Genomic DNA, 14,467 nt, shown 5'->3' with positions numbered 1-14,467 from the left:
TTCATTCTTGAGGCCATATGGCACATTAGGAGAAGTGAAAAAACAGTCTGGGCAGATAAAGGCAGAAGACGTTGCTTGTTCCAGCATCCTTTGATAACAGAAGTGCCGTTCATCTTTGTGTCTTTGAAGAGATGCAATGGTAACTCTGGACTGTAGTTTCCGTGGAACTCATGCACACATATAAAATGCCATTAGCATTGATCATCGACAGGGTGGAGAAAAAAAGGTAAATGGCTAGTCTAAGCCAAGAGCTTCTTAAAGACTGGGATCCAAAGTCACAGCTACTTAATGTTTTCAATAACAGCTATCTCTTCTGCTGCACAGTGCGGTGTCAAACCATTCATGTAAATGCTGTCCGTCTTTGTTAGAGCTGGCAAGATGTCCTTCTCGCTGGTAAGATGGTTGACTGACAGGGTTCTCTTGCAGGGAGTCAGGTCTTGATTGTGGTTGACAGCGAGTTCTGCAGAGAGCTTCCTTTTGATAGAGGTAGCTCGCTGGAACTTGTCATAGATCTCCACGCTCAGGCGCCTTCGAGTTTCTTTGAACTCTGCGGTGACGTTGGCTGTCCACTCTGCAGCATGGGCTCTGAATTCCCCTACCTGTGGCAAAAGAGACACAAAAGAGAAGCCTTACGAGGCTGAGGACTTCAGACACTGTTTAGGCTCGAGAGCCCAGTGAGCGATGAGGCTTTGGCCTGGCAAAGAGCGGCGGCTGCTGCCGGCACAGGCTTCTCATGCTGCAGACTCACTCTTTTATTGGTAGCAACTAAACTTGAAATGCTGCAATAGTAAGAGTTAACAATGATTCTAAAAACACAATAAAAGTCTTTTCTTCTAAATTTTCTTTAATTATAGGCAGTCAACAATACAGGGAAGCTGCAGAGCCCTGACAGCTGCACAGCACCCAGCTGGTCAGGGGATGCTGAAATCCCAGCAACCCAGGCTGTGTTATGTATTGTTACTAGGGTGCAGGGTTATTTATGAGCACTTTTACTGTCTCTGGAAAGATCCCTGGGAGACTTGGCAAAGAATTTTCTAAATTTAGACAGAAAAGCTTTTTTAAAGGAAAATGTCAGCTGCTTGTATTCTCTCTTTTTTGTGCTTGCTCAAACGTAGCGCTAATACAGCAGCAGTTTCAGTCATGTCAGCAGCACATCTGCTTACCACTCTGACTCCACCGAAATGACATACTAAAAAGCAGCATGAAGACAACTGCCGAGTGGGACTCCGGGAGCTGTTACCGATCTCACCCAAAGGAAAGGCAGCCCGCCAGTGCCTGCACACGCCTGCTGTACAATTACCATACAGCTGGAGGGGGGTATTTCCACGACTAAGCCCACATTTCCCGTCAGGCTGCAAGGTTCATACCACTGCCATCATTTCACTAGCGTGTGTATATCCCCTGCTTCCTGCTCAGTTCCTCTGCTCTCATTCTATACATCCTTATATTGATGGCCTTTATGGCAAAGGTTGCTCCACTTTCACTACAACTACCATAATTTTTACCCCTTATGATTTCTTTCCACCATTTCAGTGTTTCAGTACTAGGAAAGCTGAAGTATCCCATGAGCCCAAGCTCTAAGGATAAGGCTGAGGAGGGGGAGGAAGGCACCTAACTGGCACAAAATCCCAAATTATCCTCATTGTTCCTCAGATATGGCATAGGTAGACTGAGCAGCTCACTTAGATAATAGTCCGAGATAACTACTACGGCCTTGCAATTTATATGCTATTTATATTTTGCTGTTGTATTTCAACCAAGTCACTGTTAACAATGTTAAATAAGTTATATAGGTAATTAAAGGATGCACCTTTTGAGGAGATTATGTCATTGTAACTGTAAAGGAAATAGATCATTTATCTTTAAGTCTCTGCTTTGTAGGCAGTTTAAAAGTTGGAAGGTATAGCACAGGGAAGATAGACTGCTGATAAATATAACTCCAAAGCAAAGCATTTCAGAAGAATTAACCCACTTAAATAAATTAGTCTAATTGGTACTGTTCAGTCCAGAATTTGAATCATTGGCAAGCAAGCTCAGACTTGGTGAGCACAGAAATAAAAAAATAAAAAAGCTAACACAGAGAAATATAGGGGGTAAGCCATCAGAAAAAAGTGACCATGGGCTTATTCATGCTTTGCAGTACAGTGGAAAACAGGAATATAATGAAGGTAAAAAAAATAATCAGCTCACCCAAGAGTGACAGGGTTTCAGGAAAACTTTCCCCCTCCAGAAAAAAAAACAAAAAGATCTCTTTACCCAGGGGTCATTTTATTACATTTGTCTCAGCTTCAGTGAATTACACAGATGACTAATGTGGACCCATTATGTGTATTTTCTAAAACAAGAATTATTATCTGTAATACACAGAGGACTTGCCCAGCTGAATGATTATTAGTATTTAAATTGTGCAATTAGGTTCAGACACACTGCACTTCAGATCTGAAAATAATGAAATCTGTAATGCTGAAACATTTCAGCTGCTACAATATTTTTATTTGTCGTAAACAAGTAATAAAAATATGATAAGCAGTATCAGTGCACACCCTGGGGCAGCTTTACTAAAGGCAGGCTGCTCAGGCTCTGGAGCATGCTTCTGTCCGGGAGAGCAAAGAGTCAGTATATGGGTTCCTATTTTACCCTACACATTTCTACCCCTCATCAGCTGTGTAAGCATTCACCAGACCAGTTATTTTGCTTAGGCACACATCTCTGGCATTGCACGTGGTCACATTCAAGGGTTGTTACCAGACTGGTAGCTTTAAATTTGTGTCTTGGCAACCTATTGGAAGCTGCAAGCATCTTGAACCGTCCTCCCATATGCTTTTTAACCTTCCTTTCACTAGGAGTTTCAGTTCCCACTTCTCTCATGTTTTCCCAGCAAAGAAAAAACATCTGAGTATGCTTCTGATGAAAGCAGGCCCATGTAACCCTTAGGATAGGCTCAGAATTCCCTCGCCAGCCCACCTCACTGCATGCTGGTGATGGACCTGTCTTGCACAGGGCAAGATGCTATATTTTAACTCTTGCGCCTGTAAGTTATTCAGGAGAATTTTAAAACTGTAGTTGTTAGGATATCTGATTACTAAACTCCAATTAGATTTCTTTTGGGAAACACGTTTATGCAGCCAGCTGAAAAACATCATTAAATATGCCTTTGGAGACAGGCTCATGTTCCAATTAAGGTGATGTGGAACATGAACATGGTGGACTCAATCCTATTTTCCCATAGACCAGAGAGCTATGATGTTGCTTGGCACAATTTTAGTTTTATATTAAAATCATAGGAAAAAAAAATGAAAAATGCAGTGCTATTGCTAAGCAGAATTGAAATACATTAGTAGTAAAACAGAGGTAATTGGCACAGCATGAGAACTAGAAGTTCAGTGCTGTGTGAACTATACGTGCCCCAAATTACTGCTTTCAGCCCCTAGCTGTTGTGTGAACTGAAATGCACTCATAAATGTTATCTCTTCAGAAAGAAACTCCTTATTCCATAGCACTTATGGACTTAAGCACAAAAGGTTATAGGAAAAGAAATGTGCAGTTTTTAACTGCCAGTGTACATAAGCAACTTGCTCTTATAATTTGATCCCTCCTTTATCCATAGGGACATTTCTGTATATGTTCAGGTTCTTTCTGTCCTTAGGGTATGATACTGCATTACAGCTCCTCTTCATCTGGGCACTGACAGCCACAAAATGTTTTATACCAAGTAATTAAAATGCCAGTTGCCTATGCCACTCAAAAAAAAAAAAAAAAAAATCTTAACATACCTACCTACCATAACAATTGTTTACTTTTCTCCAATTGTCTTGCCTCGTTACATCGCACAGCTCTGCAGACTCTGCAGCTGTCATAGTTGGGGGCAACGTGACATGAGGACAAGGCCTCTTAGTCACAGAAACTATTGACAACTAAGTACTCTACATAAGGCTAAATGACACAAAATATTTCAAAAGTAATAGGAAAAACATTATATATCAGTGATAGCACCTGACTCAGCCATACAATAAGCAGCACTAACCTGATGATGCTGCTCACTCCCAACCTTTGGGGAACAGAAATGCCACTAGTAATGGGGACATGGGCCCTAGCCCAGCTCCAGGATTGATTTCCTCCACATCATAATCCAAATTAGACTGGAAGATAATAGATATATTTCGCAAGGAGTATAAACTCTAACATATTAACATTGTACTTCAAATGCAAATAGCTAGTATCTTTATTAGGTATTTATGAAGCAATACATGACTGCATTATGAGTCCAAGGAAGACAGGCCTCAATGACAAATTCTCAAGAAATATGGTAGCGGTATACACATTTAAATATTCCACACAGCACACTTCACCATGAAAAACTAGATACTTCTCTATCAAACAATCAATTCCTTGCCCAGCACAGGCTGTGTAGCCTTCAGCAACCACTGCAGATGGGCCTGGATATCTACCTGTGGTGGAAATGTCACATTAGGTTATAATGAGGAATAGCCTCTGAACAATTTTAAGTGTGTCTACTCGTTCCTGTTAAAGTCACTTTTGGTTTTTGGGGGGTTGTCTGGCTATTTTTAACTATACATCAAAAAAATTCTGCATGAACTTCCTAAATGACTAAACAGTTCCCAGGCCGTGCGCATACATTATCACCAATATAAAGACAGACATATGAAATTTGACAGAACTAGGAAAAAACATGGACATTAAGCAATGATTCCTTCACCTGTTCCTGCCAAAACCCATCTAAATTAATAATGACCAAAAACTGGCTCTCAGTCAGTAACACTGGTGAGACCAAAACTCTCTATTCCTTTTTCATCGCCACCATGTTTTAGCTTTCTCACTTTCTAGCTAAGCTCCATGCTTGGATAGAGGCCAACATTATAACCCAGAATGTAAGTATGTCCAAGGGCATCCTACTCAAAAAAAAAAAAAAAAAAAAGAGCAAAAACCCCAAAAAAACCCAAAAACTCCAAACATTGGAAGATACTGAAGCACCTGCTTCATTCCTCAGTACATTAACTCATTTTACTTTTCAGGAGTTTGGGGATCTTGCTGGACACTCCGATCACAACAGATATCCAAATAAATATACAAACAAAACTTCCCACCATGCAGAAAGACCACTCATCCTATTAAGAGTGGTCTGGACAGCACAAGCCATGTAACCATAACCTTCACATGAGTAATCTGTACTTTGAATTAAGCCACATCTGTGGTCTCACAGAAAAACCCCACAAGCCTAATTAAAGATGTCTTTAAACAGACAAAGAGGAATAGACTTGTCTAACTTGGCCTTAGTTTTACTCTCAGGGACTTTCTTGAAAAATCCCAACATTACAGTATAACCAGTTAATCAACTTCTACTTACAGAGTGGGAAGAAAGATACCCTGCTTGCATGGTGTTCAGATATATGACATGAAGCTAAACCACTAAGTACCAAATAAGAAAAAAAAACACCTGACATTATATATGCAAAACAAGAAAATGAAAATACATATTTTTAAATAATGTGTACAGTTTTTTCTTTCATAACTGTACTTTATGTTGTTTTCTTTGGCATACAGGGCTCATACATTTTACAATGGCCATGCTAGTGCAACCCAAAAAAATTAATTAAAGAGCAAGTAGATGAGCTGGAGGTATCTGACTGGATTTTAGGGAAAAAATAAAAAAGTGGCCTTCCTTATAGATATTCTTTAACACTCTAGGTGTTCCTCTATACAATTTCTAACATTTAATGCATTCTCCAAAGTTTTGCAGCTTCATTTTTCCCCTCCAATTTACTTTTTCTGTTACTTAAAAATAACACATCCAATTAACCTCTCCATGATATGCTACTCAGAGATAAAACTAGCAAGAGCATGTACATGTCACATTATCCAGGCAGCAGAATAGAGCACATAACATTTTGTCTTAGCTTTCAAGAAACTCATACGGCATTTGCCGAAATTGTTCTCAAAGTCTCACTTAAAAAAAAAAAAAAAAAAATTTAAAAAATGTAGGTACAGAGAGGGTTGACGGGTTTAACAATGCAGCTGCTGAGTGGGTTGATTCCCTGCGTGGGTAAGAGGTTTTGTCTATTTGCCATCTCAGATTCCTGCAGTTCTGGGCAAGAACTCTTCCCACCTGAGCCACTGCTGGCCACAAATTTATGTTCACTCCATCAGTCGGCTATAGACTAAAGAAGACTGGAGTGTAGAAGAGAAATGGACAAGTTTCACAGACATTTTTATTGAAGCCTGTGCATTTCCTGTACTTTAAGGGAATCTCATTTATAGTACAACTAAATAAATTCCCACCCCAAATATCTGGCTTTTAGTATTTCTGTAATTATAGCGTTATTATTAAGTACCCAAACGCCATTCTGCCTTAATCTGCAGACAGGTACTTAGAAAAGACTGTGCTCTACTTGTCTTTAAAGATAAAGAAAACAGTAACAAAATGCAACACAGAAATACCACAGGCACTAATGAGATAGCTATGCTGAGCTTTCCCAGGTGTTTAATCACTACCTTCTATTCCTTCATTCTGTTAGGACCTCAGGTCTGTAGCAGAGAACTCTTCTACACCAGGTCTTTAAGCTACCACTTTAATTTCAAAGTGATGAAGCAGTAAGTGATCCCTTTTTTGGTTCCCCTGACCAGTATACATGTCCCTATGTTTTCCAGGCGAATATTAGAGGGGAAAAGATTCTATTTTGTGAAATTGCCATCTTCTAGAGTGACATTTAAATTACATAGGCAGTTGTGCTTTTGTAGCCATGGTGGTCAGAAATGTTTTGGGAACAATGCTCTCCCGCTGGAAATTGGATTATTCAGTCCTGTAATAAGTAATGTTTGTGAGTTCATTCTGGTGAGCAATGATTGTTTGGTTTCACCCACATAACTTCCATGAGCACATCTGATGCTTTGGATGAAATAAACCACATTCTCCAATGGGAACACAGAGACTCCATTAATTTTGTTTATTTTTTTGTAGAGGAACATCTATGGTGGGAGCTGTGGGAATATGTTTTGTGGAGATGTGACCGATGGCACATGCAGAAACGGCCCTTTTGCTCTATCATGGTCTGATTCAACAAAATAAAAACAGGTAGCCTACAGAATAATATATAAAAAAAACATGTCTACAAAACCAGAACCAGATATACTAACAGTCAACACATTTATTTTGTTTTACCTCTTTTTTTTCCAGAAATAGGAACACTCCTGTGATAGGTACCTCCTCAGAACTATTATTAAATATTGCCCATCAGACACCTTTTTGCATAGAGCTGCATGTGAGTGTCTCTCAATGCTGTATGCAAGTTATTGGCCAGATTATTTCAGTCCCTAATGTTCTTCTTTATTAATAATTTCCAAAGATAAAATAAGATGCCAACATCTTCCTATCAAAATCAGCTGTTCTATTTAGTTGTTCCATCTACCTCAGAGAGCCATCCAGCCCCTCTTTCAACCTGATGAGACTGAATGACTGAATGACATCCACCTGTATTAACCACAAGAAACTATTTAGGATTACATAAAGCTCCACCGGCTGAGCATAAGGTGGAGAACAGCATGTATTCTCTGTCTGCACTATACAGCCAATGACTTTGCTGCAGCCAGAAATAGCAAGTATTTTAAGAATTATACTAGAAGCATAATGAAACCCAAGCCACAGGCAGTTGAAATACTGTCTCAACTTTCTCCCACAGGAAAGAAACAATGACCATTTCATAAACTCCTTGGACTTTTTTAGCTTATAAAGATATGCTGAAACAAACAAACAAACAAACAAAAAGGACTTTTAATTTTGACATGGTACTGCGTAAGGAATGGCTATTGTAACTACATGGTCAAGTCCCAGTAAAAACTGTTTATTTCTTCACTTTCTAATGTCAATATCTGGAGTGATATTTGTGTGAAATATTAAAGCTCCACTTTGGTTGTTCAACACTAATATTACAACTGCACTCATGCCTTGGAAAGTATTCCATAGTTTCTTCAGTCCTTTTTATCCATGACTGCAAAGCAGTTCCTCACTGTCAACACTTCTTCCTGAAGATGCAAGGGTATTCTGCTGAACTGGCTGTGTCTGGGGATTTGTCCACAAGACAGCTATCAAATGCATACACACTCAGTATTACTATACTTTGGTGTCTTTTCCTAACAATATGCAAGCACTGATATTAGCTTTAGAAAGTAAAGTTTTCAGGAATGCTAATCATGAAGATGTGGGCTGAACAGATTCCAGATTAAATATCACTCTGTCAATGGAGTTAAATCACAGATATATTTGTGAGAGTAACCTAAAGGATCAATTACATCTTGTCTCCAAAAATCAAGTTTTCCTAATGTAAACCATGATAATGTACATTCAGTGAATCTTCATGGGTAATTAAATCCAAGAAATGCCACTGCTATAACTGAGCTCTCTTTAATCGATTTCTTTTATTATCAAATATAAGTCACTTGCTTCAGTTTTATTTTTTGCAGATTCAATAGCTCTCTCCATCATAACCTGGTTGCATGCAGCCCACACTGGAGGCATTTCCATCTCCCCTGAACAGTCCAGTTGGCACAGTGAGGCAAGGGGGGGCACTGTGGGAGAGCAGGGCCAGGCAGGTGAGGTGCCGACAGCATCCCTGCTGCTCATGTCTCTTGTAATCAGCACCACACCAGCATCATTTCAGGACCTGGTACTTAATATGCAATAACAAAACAGCCATCTCTAAAGGGCTTTAATATGCCCTTCTAAGCAGAGTGATATAAATATAAACCACACCAAAATGATAAGAGTGTAGATGTTACCTTTGTGTGTGTGTGTGTGTGTGTGTGTGTGTGTGTGTGTGTGTTGAATCTGAAGTTAAGCAGGCATGAGGAAAGACATCTCAGGAAAAGTTTAAAAAAACATCAGCAGATTAGTGTTCCTGGGACGCCCAGAACAACACGTTCTTTCATATTCATTACTGCACATAGTACTACAGTGTACTTGTCAAAGAGTGATCGATACAGAAGCTCCGTATTACAGACTGTTGCCAGGGCAGGACAGAGAACACCACCAGGATTACTTATAATCTCTTGCAAAGGGAAGACATCAAATTGCGTTCAAAACCAGGTCAGCCATTTCTACTTTCTCCTTACACCAATACCATTCTTTATACATCTCTGAGACTCAGAGGTGTTATGGAGGGACTGTACTCCATTCATTTTTGGCATAGTTATTTTTGTCCCATTGCTAGTCAAGTTTTACCAGAGACCTATGGCTGTATTTACTGTAGAAAGATTTTATATTTTTTCCCCCATCTCATTGAAATGATTAGAAACAATCACCGTTTTGAATGTGGCTATTCTTTCTCACATACACTTTTCTGTACCTCTTGGGTGGACTGGAAAAAACTCTTAATGCCAGGCAGACTTCTCTTCAGATGGCTCTTTTGCCATTTTTGTAGCTCTCTGTATTCCTTCCGAAGTTTAGCCCACAGAGCTAGAAAGTGTTTTCTGGTAATATACCTTTTTAATAACATCTGCAGCAGTAACACTACTTCACTACAGAAATTCAACAATCACCTGCTTGCGCATCCTAGAATTGTTTCACCCCCTATTAATCATTGCCTTGCAAAAGGTCTTCACATGCAATTGCTCTCACACTGACTGTCTCCCACAAATATTTCTGATTCAGTGCTTTGTAGGAACAGAATTCCATCAAGTCAGTCTGACCTACTCATTGAACTTGTATATCCACTTAATTCTTAGAACTGCTGCAATTGTTTTTGTAATTTTTTGTAAGAAAAGGAAAATCTCTAACAGTTTTTTTCTTCAAGAGAAGCTGATCCATCTCACTTAAAACAATGCAAAATAGATCAGCAATTGGGCACACCTTTGTAAAAACCCCCAATCACCAGGGTGAAGAGTTATTCTTATCACCTTCATTTCTAAGTGAATGGATTTTGTTTCTTAAAACAGTGAGAGTAAGGTTAAGAGTTCACTGCCACTGAAAGAACTTCTCCTTCCTTCTCCATGGTCAGACACCCTCACCGAACAGTTTCTGAAGCCTGTTTGCCTTGTATGCCAGTTCAGCTCACTAAAACCTTGCAAAACTATTTTTTTTTTGACTTGAGCACATTCATATTTTCATGTTTTCATGCATACAGCCTACATTTAGGGTCCCTCCTTGGGGGATATGAGAGATGGGTTCAAGTTCTCTTTAGGCTGGGAAGCTTATACCAGGTAAGCACTTTTAGCCTAAACCTAGTAAAATGAAAATACAACAAATATTATAGGGAGTGTGATAATCTCCATGGAATCATCATGACAAGCCTAATTCTGTTTTGACAGACATGAGTGACAGCTCTGCCACTGGTGCCAAGAAGATTAAACTGAATGATGATTCAGATCAGTCAAATTTGTTTAATTTGTTTATAAATATTAAAGATAACAATTGCCTCACAATTTCCACAAGAAGTGAATGTGTTATTTCTCATGAAATTTAAGCTTGTTTTTTAAAGCTAGATCCATATTGTTCGATTCAAAAGAAAGACAGCATGAAAAATCACTTGTCCAAACTGAGATGATGTCTAGCATCAGTCAGTCACCTGGGTTCTTGGTATACAGTGAACAAGGTATACAGCCTCTTCCAGGATGCGATTCATCTCATATGGTAGATGCCTTAAAAAATGAAAATGGATTATTCTAGAAACACTAATTTCCTTCCACTGAATATAAAGATAATGTAGATGACTAGGTCAGATGTTGATATCTACCAGTGGAGATGAATCCCATCTTCATTGACTTCAATGGAGTCTGGACTAGAGTTTAACAAATAGAATACCATGAGGCCAAGGGACATAAGCACTTAATTTTAAAGACAGGAATTTTAAAATTTATAGCCCAAATGACTAAGAATCTTGATTGGGTAGGCATTTTCACTGGAAATGCTGAAATTCCGAAACTGCAGCACACTGAAGTAAAAGACAAATATGACGAGAAAAAATCCTGTTGAAATTTTACCTTCCAAAGAGACTAAAATCAGAAGACTTTAAAAGTGCTCTGAGTAATCAGAGTATAGAGAATAATGAAGAGGAGGGAGTTTAAGGCAAGCTAGTGCAGCTGAAGCTGAACTTCAGAGACAGATCGCCTACTTAAGATTACAGCACACAGCATGTTCCAGTGACTTTCTGACACTTCATCTATCTTACTGTATGAACTGCTTCCAGCAGCAAATCTATCCTTCTAAAACTCCCACTTCTGTCTCTACTTGTCTTTCACTTCCCTCCCCATTTGATGCATTCAAAACTCTCAAGAGACAAAAGCCACCTGAGCAACTGACAGACATTCTGCTTATCCAGATTTTAATATCAAAATACAGCTTTATTGTGGATCAGTGCATATCTGATCAGATAATTTTTTTCGTCTCAGTTCCATTTGCCTATAACAAACTTTCCTGGTAGTATCCTGAAAAAAAATAGATGCTTTGTTGAATCAGTGAAATGCATTATTGCTGCAAAGTCTTAAGTAAACTGCTTTTTAACAACACTGCAACTGCATCAAGAAAAACGTAAACAGCACTATAGGTAGTAGTTGATATTCAATATCAGCATGCCCACTGCCTGCGATATAGAGGTTTCCTTTCACAATATGTACCTAAATATGCTATAATAAGCTATTTTTTGCTTTAGATTACAGGAAAAGGCAAAAAGGAGATTATTACGTCTGCCTGCCAAAACAGATATCAAATACCCCAGCTGATATATAGTTTTGGTGCTTGAGGGGAACTAAAGAGAAGGGCTTTTCAACACTTGCAACCTGTCTTCATCCTGGACTCTGGTACAATCCTTAGACTTGGCTGCTAGCAACCCTTGGTCTTAGACCACTGAAACCAACACAACTGATCACTATTGAATGATCTGCTCCTTCCTGTGTCTAAAACATGGTAGGCTACTATTATTTTTTTTCATGAAAGGTATGATACAAATTCTACACAAAATCTTGTTTACTTACAGGTGTTGATACTCATGATAAGTTCCATGAAGGAAGATTTTCAGTCTTATATTTCCTAGAATATATTAAACTGTTTCAGTTTTCAGAGTGCATTAATTATGGTCCTATAGATTTTATCATAGCCTCTGTCTCTCATTAGATTTCTCTATATAGATATTGTTTCTAATTTCAAAGGCTACCTTTAGGTATAATGAGCTATCTCCCTAAGGACTGACAGAATGTTTCCTTAAAAGACAGTTAAAAAACAGACTTAGAACTAGGATTTTCCATTGCACTCATTTCTACTGTTTGAACTCCGGATAGGCTCCTCTGTTATAATCTGCATCCATAGAAGCTGGAACAGATCGTTGTAAATTTAAGTTTAACTGAAAAAACAGACAATTCAAGAAATTCAGTCTCCTCTGGCTTCTACTGGCATAGAGGAGACTTGATGACTACATTTCCACTAAAATCCCTCAGCTTCTTTGCTCAAATTTTCCTGGGCAAATAGTAAGGATGAGCTAAGAGCAGCAGTTTTTGTCATAAAATGCTACCTGTAAAGTGAATATTTGTACGATGCTTCTGTTCAAACACAGCCAATCTTATAGCAAAACACAATTTATTTACATAGCTTTCTTCCTACAAAGTATCATTAGGATAGAATGCTGAAATAACTTTTCATATTTTCTAACTAGCACACAACTTGTGCTATGCCAGAATTCAGTTCTCAAACTGGTCTCTGTCCTTTTTAAAACTGTGGCATTTTTAAACTGCTAAAACGTTTTCTGTTATGAATTCTCAGACGTGCCCAAGCAATGGGTTAAGAAGTAGGGGGCGGGGGGAGAGAGAGATTTCTGAACATCAGAGATATGATTAATTGAACAAATGGTACCAATTATGTTATGTCTATCTTTAATCTAACCTAACACACATGAGACACTTGTATACAGCAAAATCCTGAATACCTGCATCAGCCAAAAGAATGTGGGTGTATCTGCAGAATGAAGTTTTCCTTTCTGTAGACAAAATGAATATGCTTGTTTAGGCTACAAAGGTGAGAAAGAGTGGAAAGATGAAATAGGGCATACATTCCTGGTGCCTGAGAAAAGAAAGTTTGGCATAGCACTGTGCTCCATAACTTGGGAAATGGAGTTTTACTTGATAAAAATAGGAATGTATTTAATGTGGTAAAGGAATCCATGAGTTTTTTCAATTCAAGTTCTTTAAATCTTTTCCAAAGTTAGTCTACATTGAAATAGCTTCAGTATAAAATAAAACCAATATATTATAAAATTCAAACATTGTTAATATATCGTCATCACTACAATAATACAAATAAACGAAACACTCTAAACAAGATTATCCCCTCAGTATGCTATGTAAAATTTTATAGTCAAAATAGCAGCTTATCCAGAGATCTTACTGTCTGGATAAGAGAGAAGAGTATGAGAAAAGTGAGATTAAAGGCCAGATTCATTCTAGGAAACAGTGTGAAGAACTGAAGTGTCACCTGTGTCTGAGGAAATGCAGCAAACCAAGCTTGAATAAGGTATTTTTGCATAGTACCAAGTCCTAGCACCTCAGTCATATCACCTTTTTTTTCAAGAATCCAGAAACAAGTAGCCGAGGGAAACTAAATGCAGTTTAGGAAATGCCCTAAATTGAGTTAATTACCAAGTTGAGAACAGTTAGACACTAGGAGAGTGCACAGGGGAAACACCACATGCACTTTCCCAGCTCTTACTTCTTCCTAGTGCAGAGGGAAAAATCGGCTAGACTGACCTAATTCTGAAATTTAAAATAATGAAGAAAAACCATGTGGGTTAATGGCATTTGAAGTGATCTATTGGTTTCCCCGCAGCCAGTGTAAATCATGCAGGTTCAGTGTGAAAAACGCCCTCAGTGCTTTTCCAGAAAAAAAAAATTGTGATCCTGCAACTGTTGAACTTGCAAATGGGAACATTTGTGTGATACCCGCTGCTCCCTATCTGTGAAGGACACTAGTAAAGCTCATTGTGTAAGGAAAGTTATAAATATCGTTTCAAATTTACAGCACAGGGGCAAAAGATGATACTCTCTAAATGAAACTGATCAACTAAATATTGCCCTCTGCTTCAGAGCTAAGTGTTTATGAAATGCCTGGTAAAAGCCTACTGACAACAGACCTGCCCCAATGCTGTCTCTGACTATAAAGAGCTATGAGCATAGCAAGGGCAATGACCAAGGGCTGCCCACCCCACATACCTCACAAAGTGTGCTTAATCCTGTATAAGCACCCAGCTCACATCCTCCTGCCTGCCATCACCATCACTGCTGCCCTCTGGTCAGAGAGTGGCAGGGACCCTGAGCGTTTGGAACGAGTGAAGGTATACACGGGTAAGCTACCCTTTATAGCAAGGTCTTTGGGAGCTCAAGGATTGCCAGGATTACATCTAGGCATTGATGCCATGCCCTAGAGCTAGGAAAACAATTTAAAACAATGTAACTAGTAGGCCACTGCACAATAACC

At 38.8% G+C, this 14,467-nt stretch overlaps 1 protein-coding gene across 1 annotated transcript in view; it reads right to left on the bottom strand.

Annotated features, from left to right (window-relative positions):
- Window positions 1-281: 281 nt before the first annotated feature.
- KCNK2 (potassium two pore domain channel subfamily K member 2) overlaps window positions 282-14,467 on the bottom strand; it is a gene marked incomplete at its 5' end in the record, with an annotated part of 75,132 nt that continues 60,946 nt past the window's right edge. Inside the window, one exon of the mRNA XM_074168299.1 lies at window positions 282-599. Within this exon, the coding sequence (XP_074024400.1) occupies window positions 282-599 (318 nt within the window). The remainder of the gene's footprint in view (window positions 600-14,467) is intronic.

Source organism: Numenius arquata, chromosome 2 (assembly GCF_964106895.1).
Source record: "Numenius arquata chromosome 2, bNumArq3.hap1.1, whole genome shotgun sequence".
NCBI lineage: Eukaryota > Metazoa > Chordata > Aves > Charadriiformes > Scolopacidae > Numenius > Numenius arquata.
Note: the sequence above shows the minus strand (reverse complement) of the source record. Positions and strands in the feature narration are given on the sequence as shown.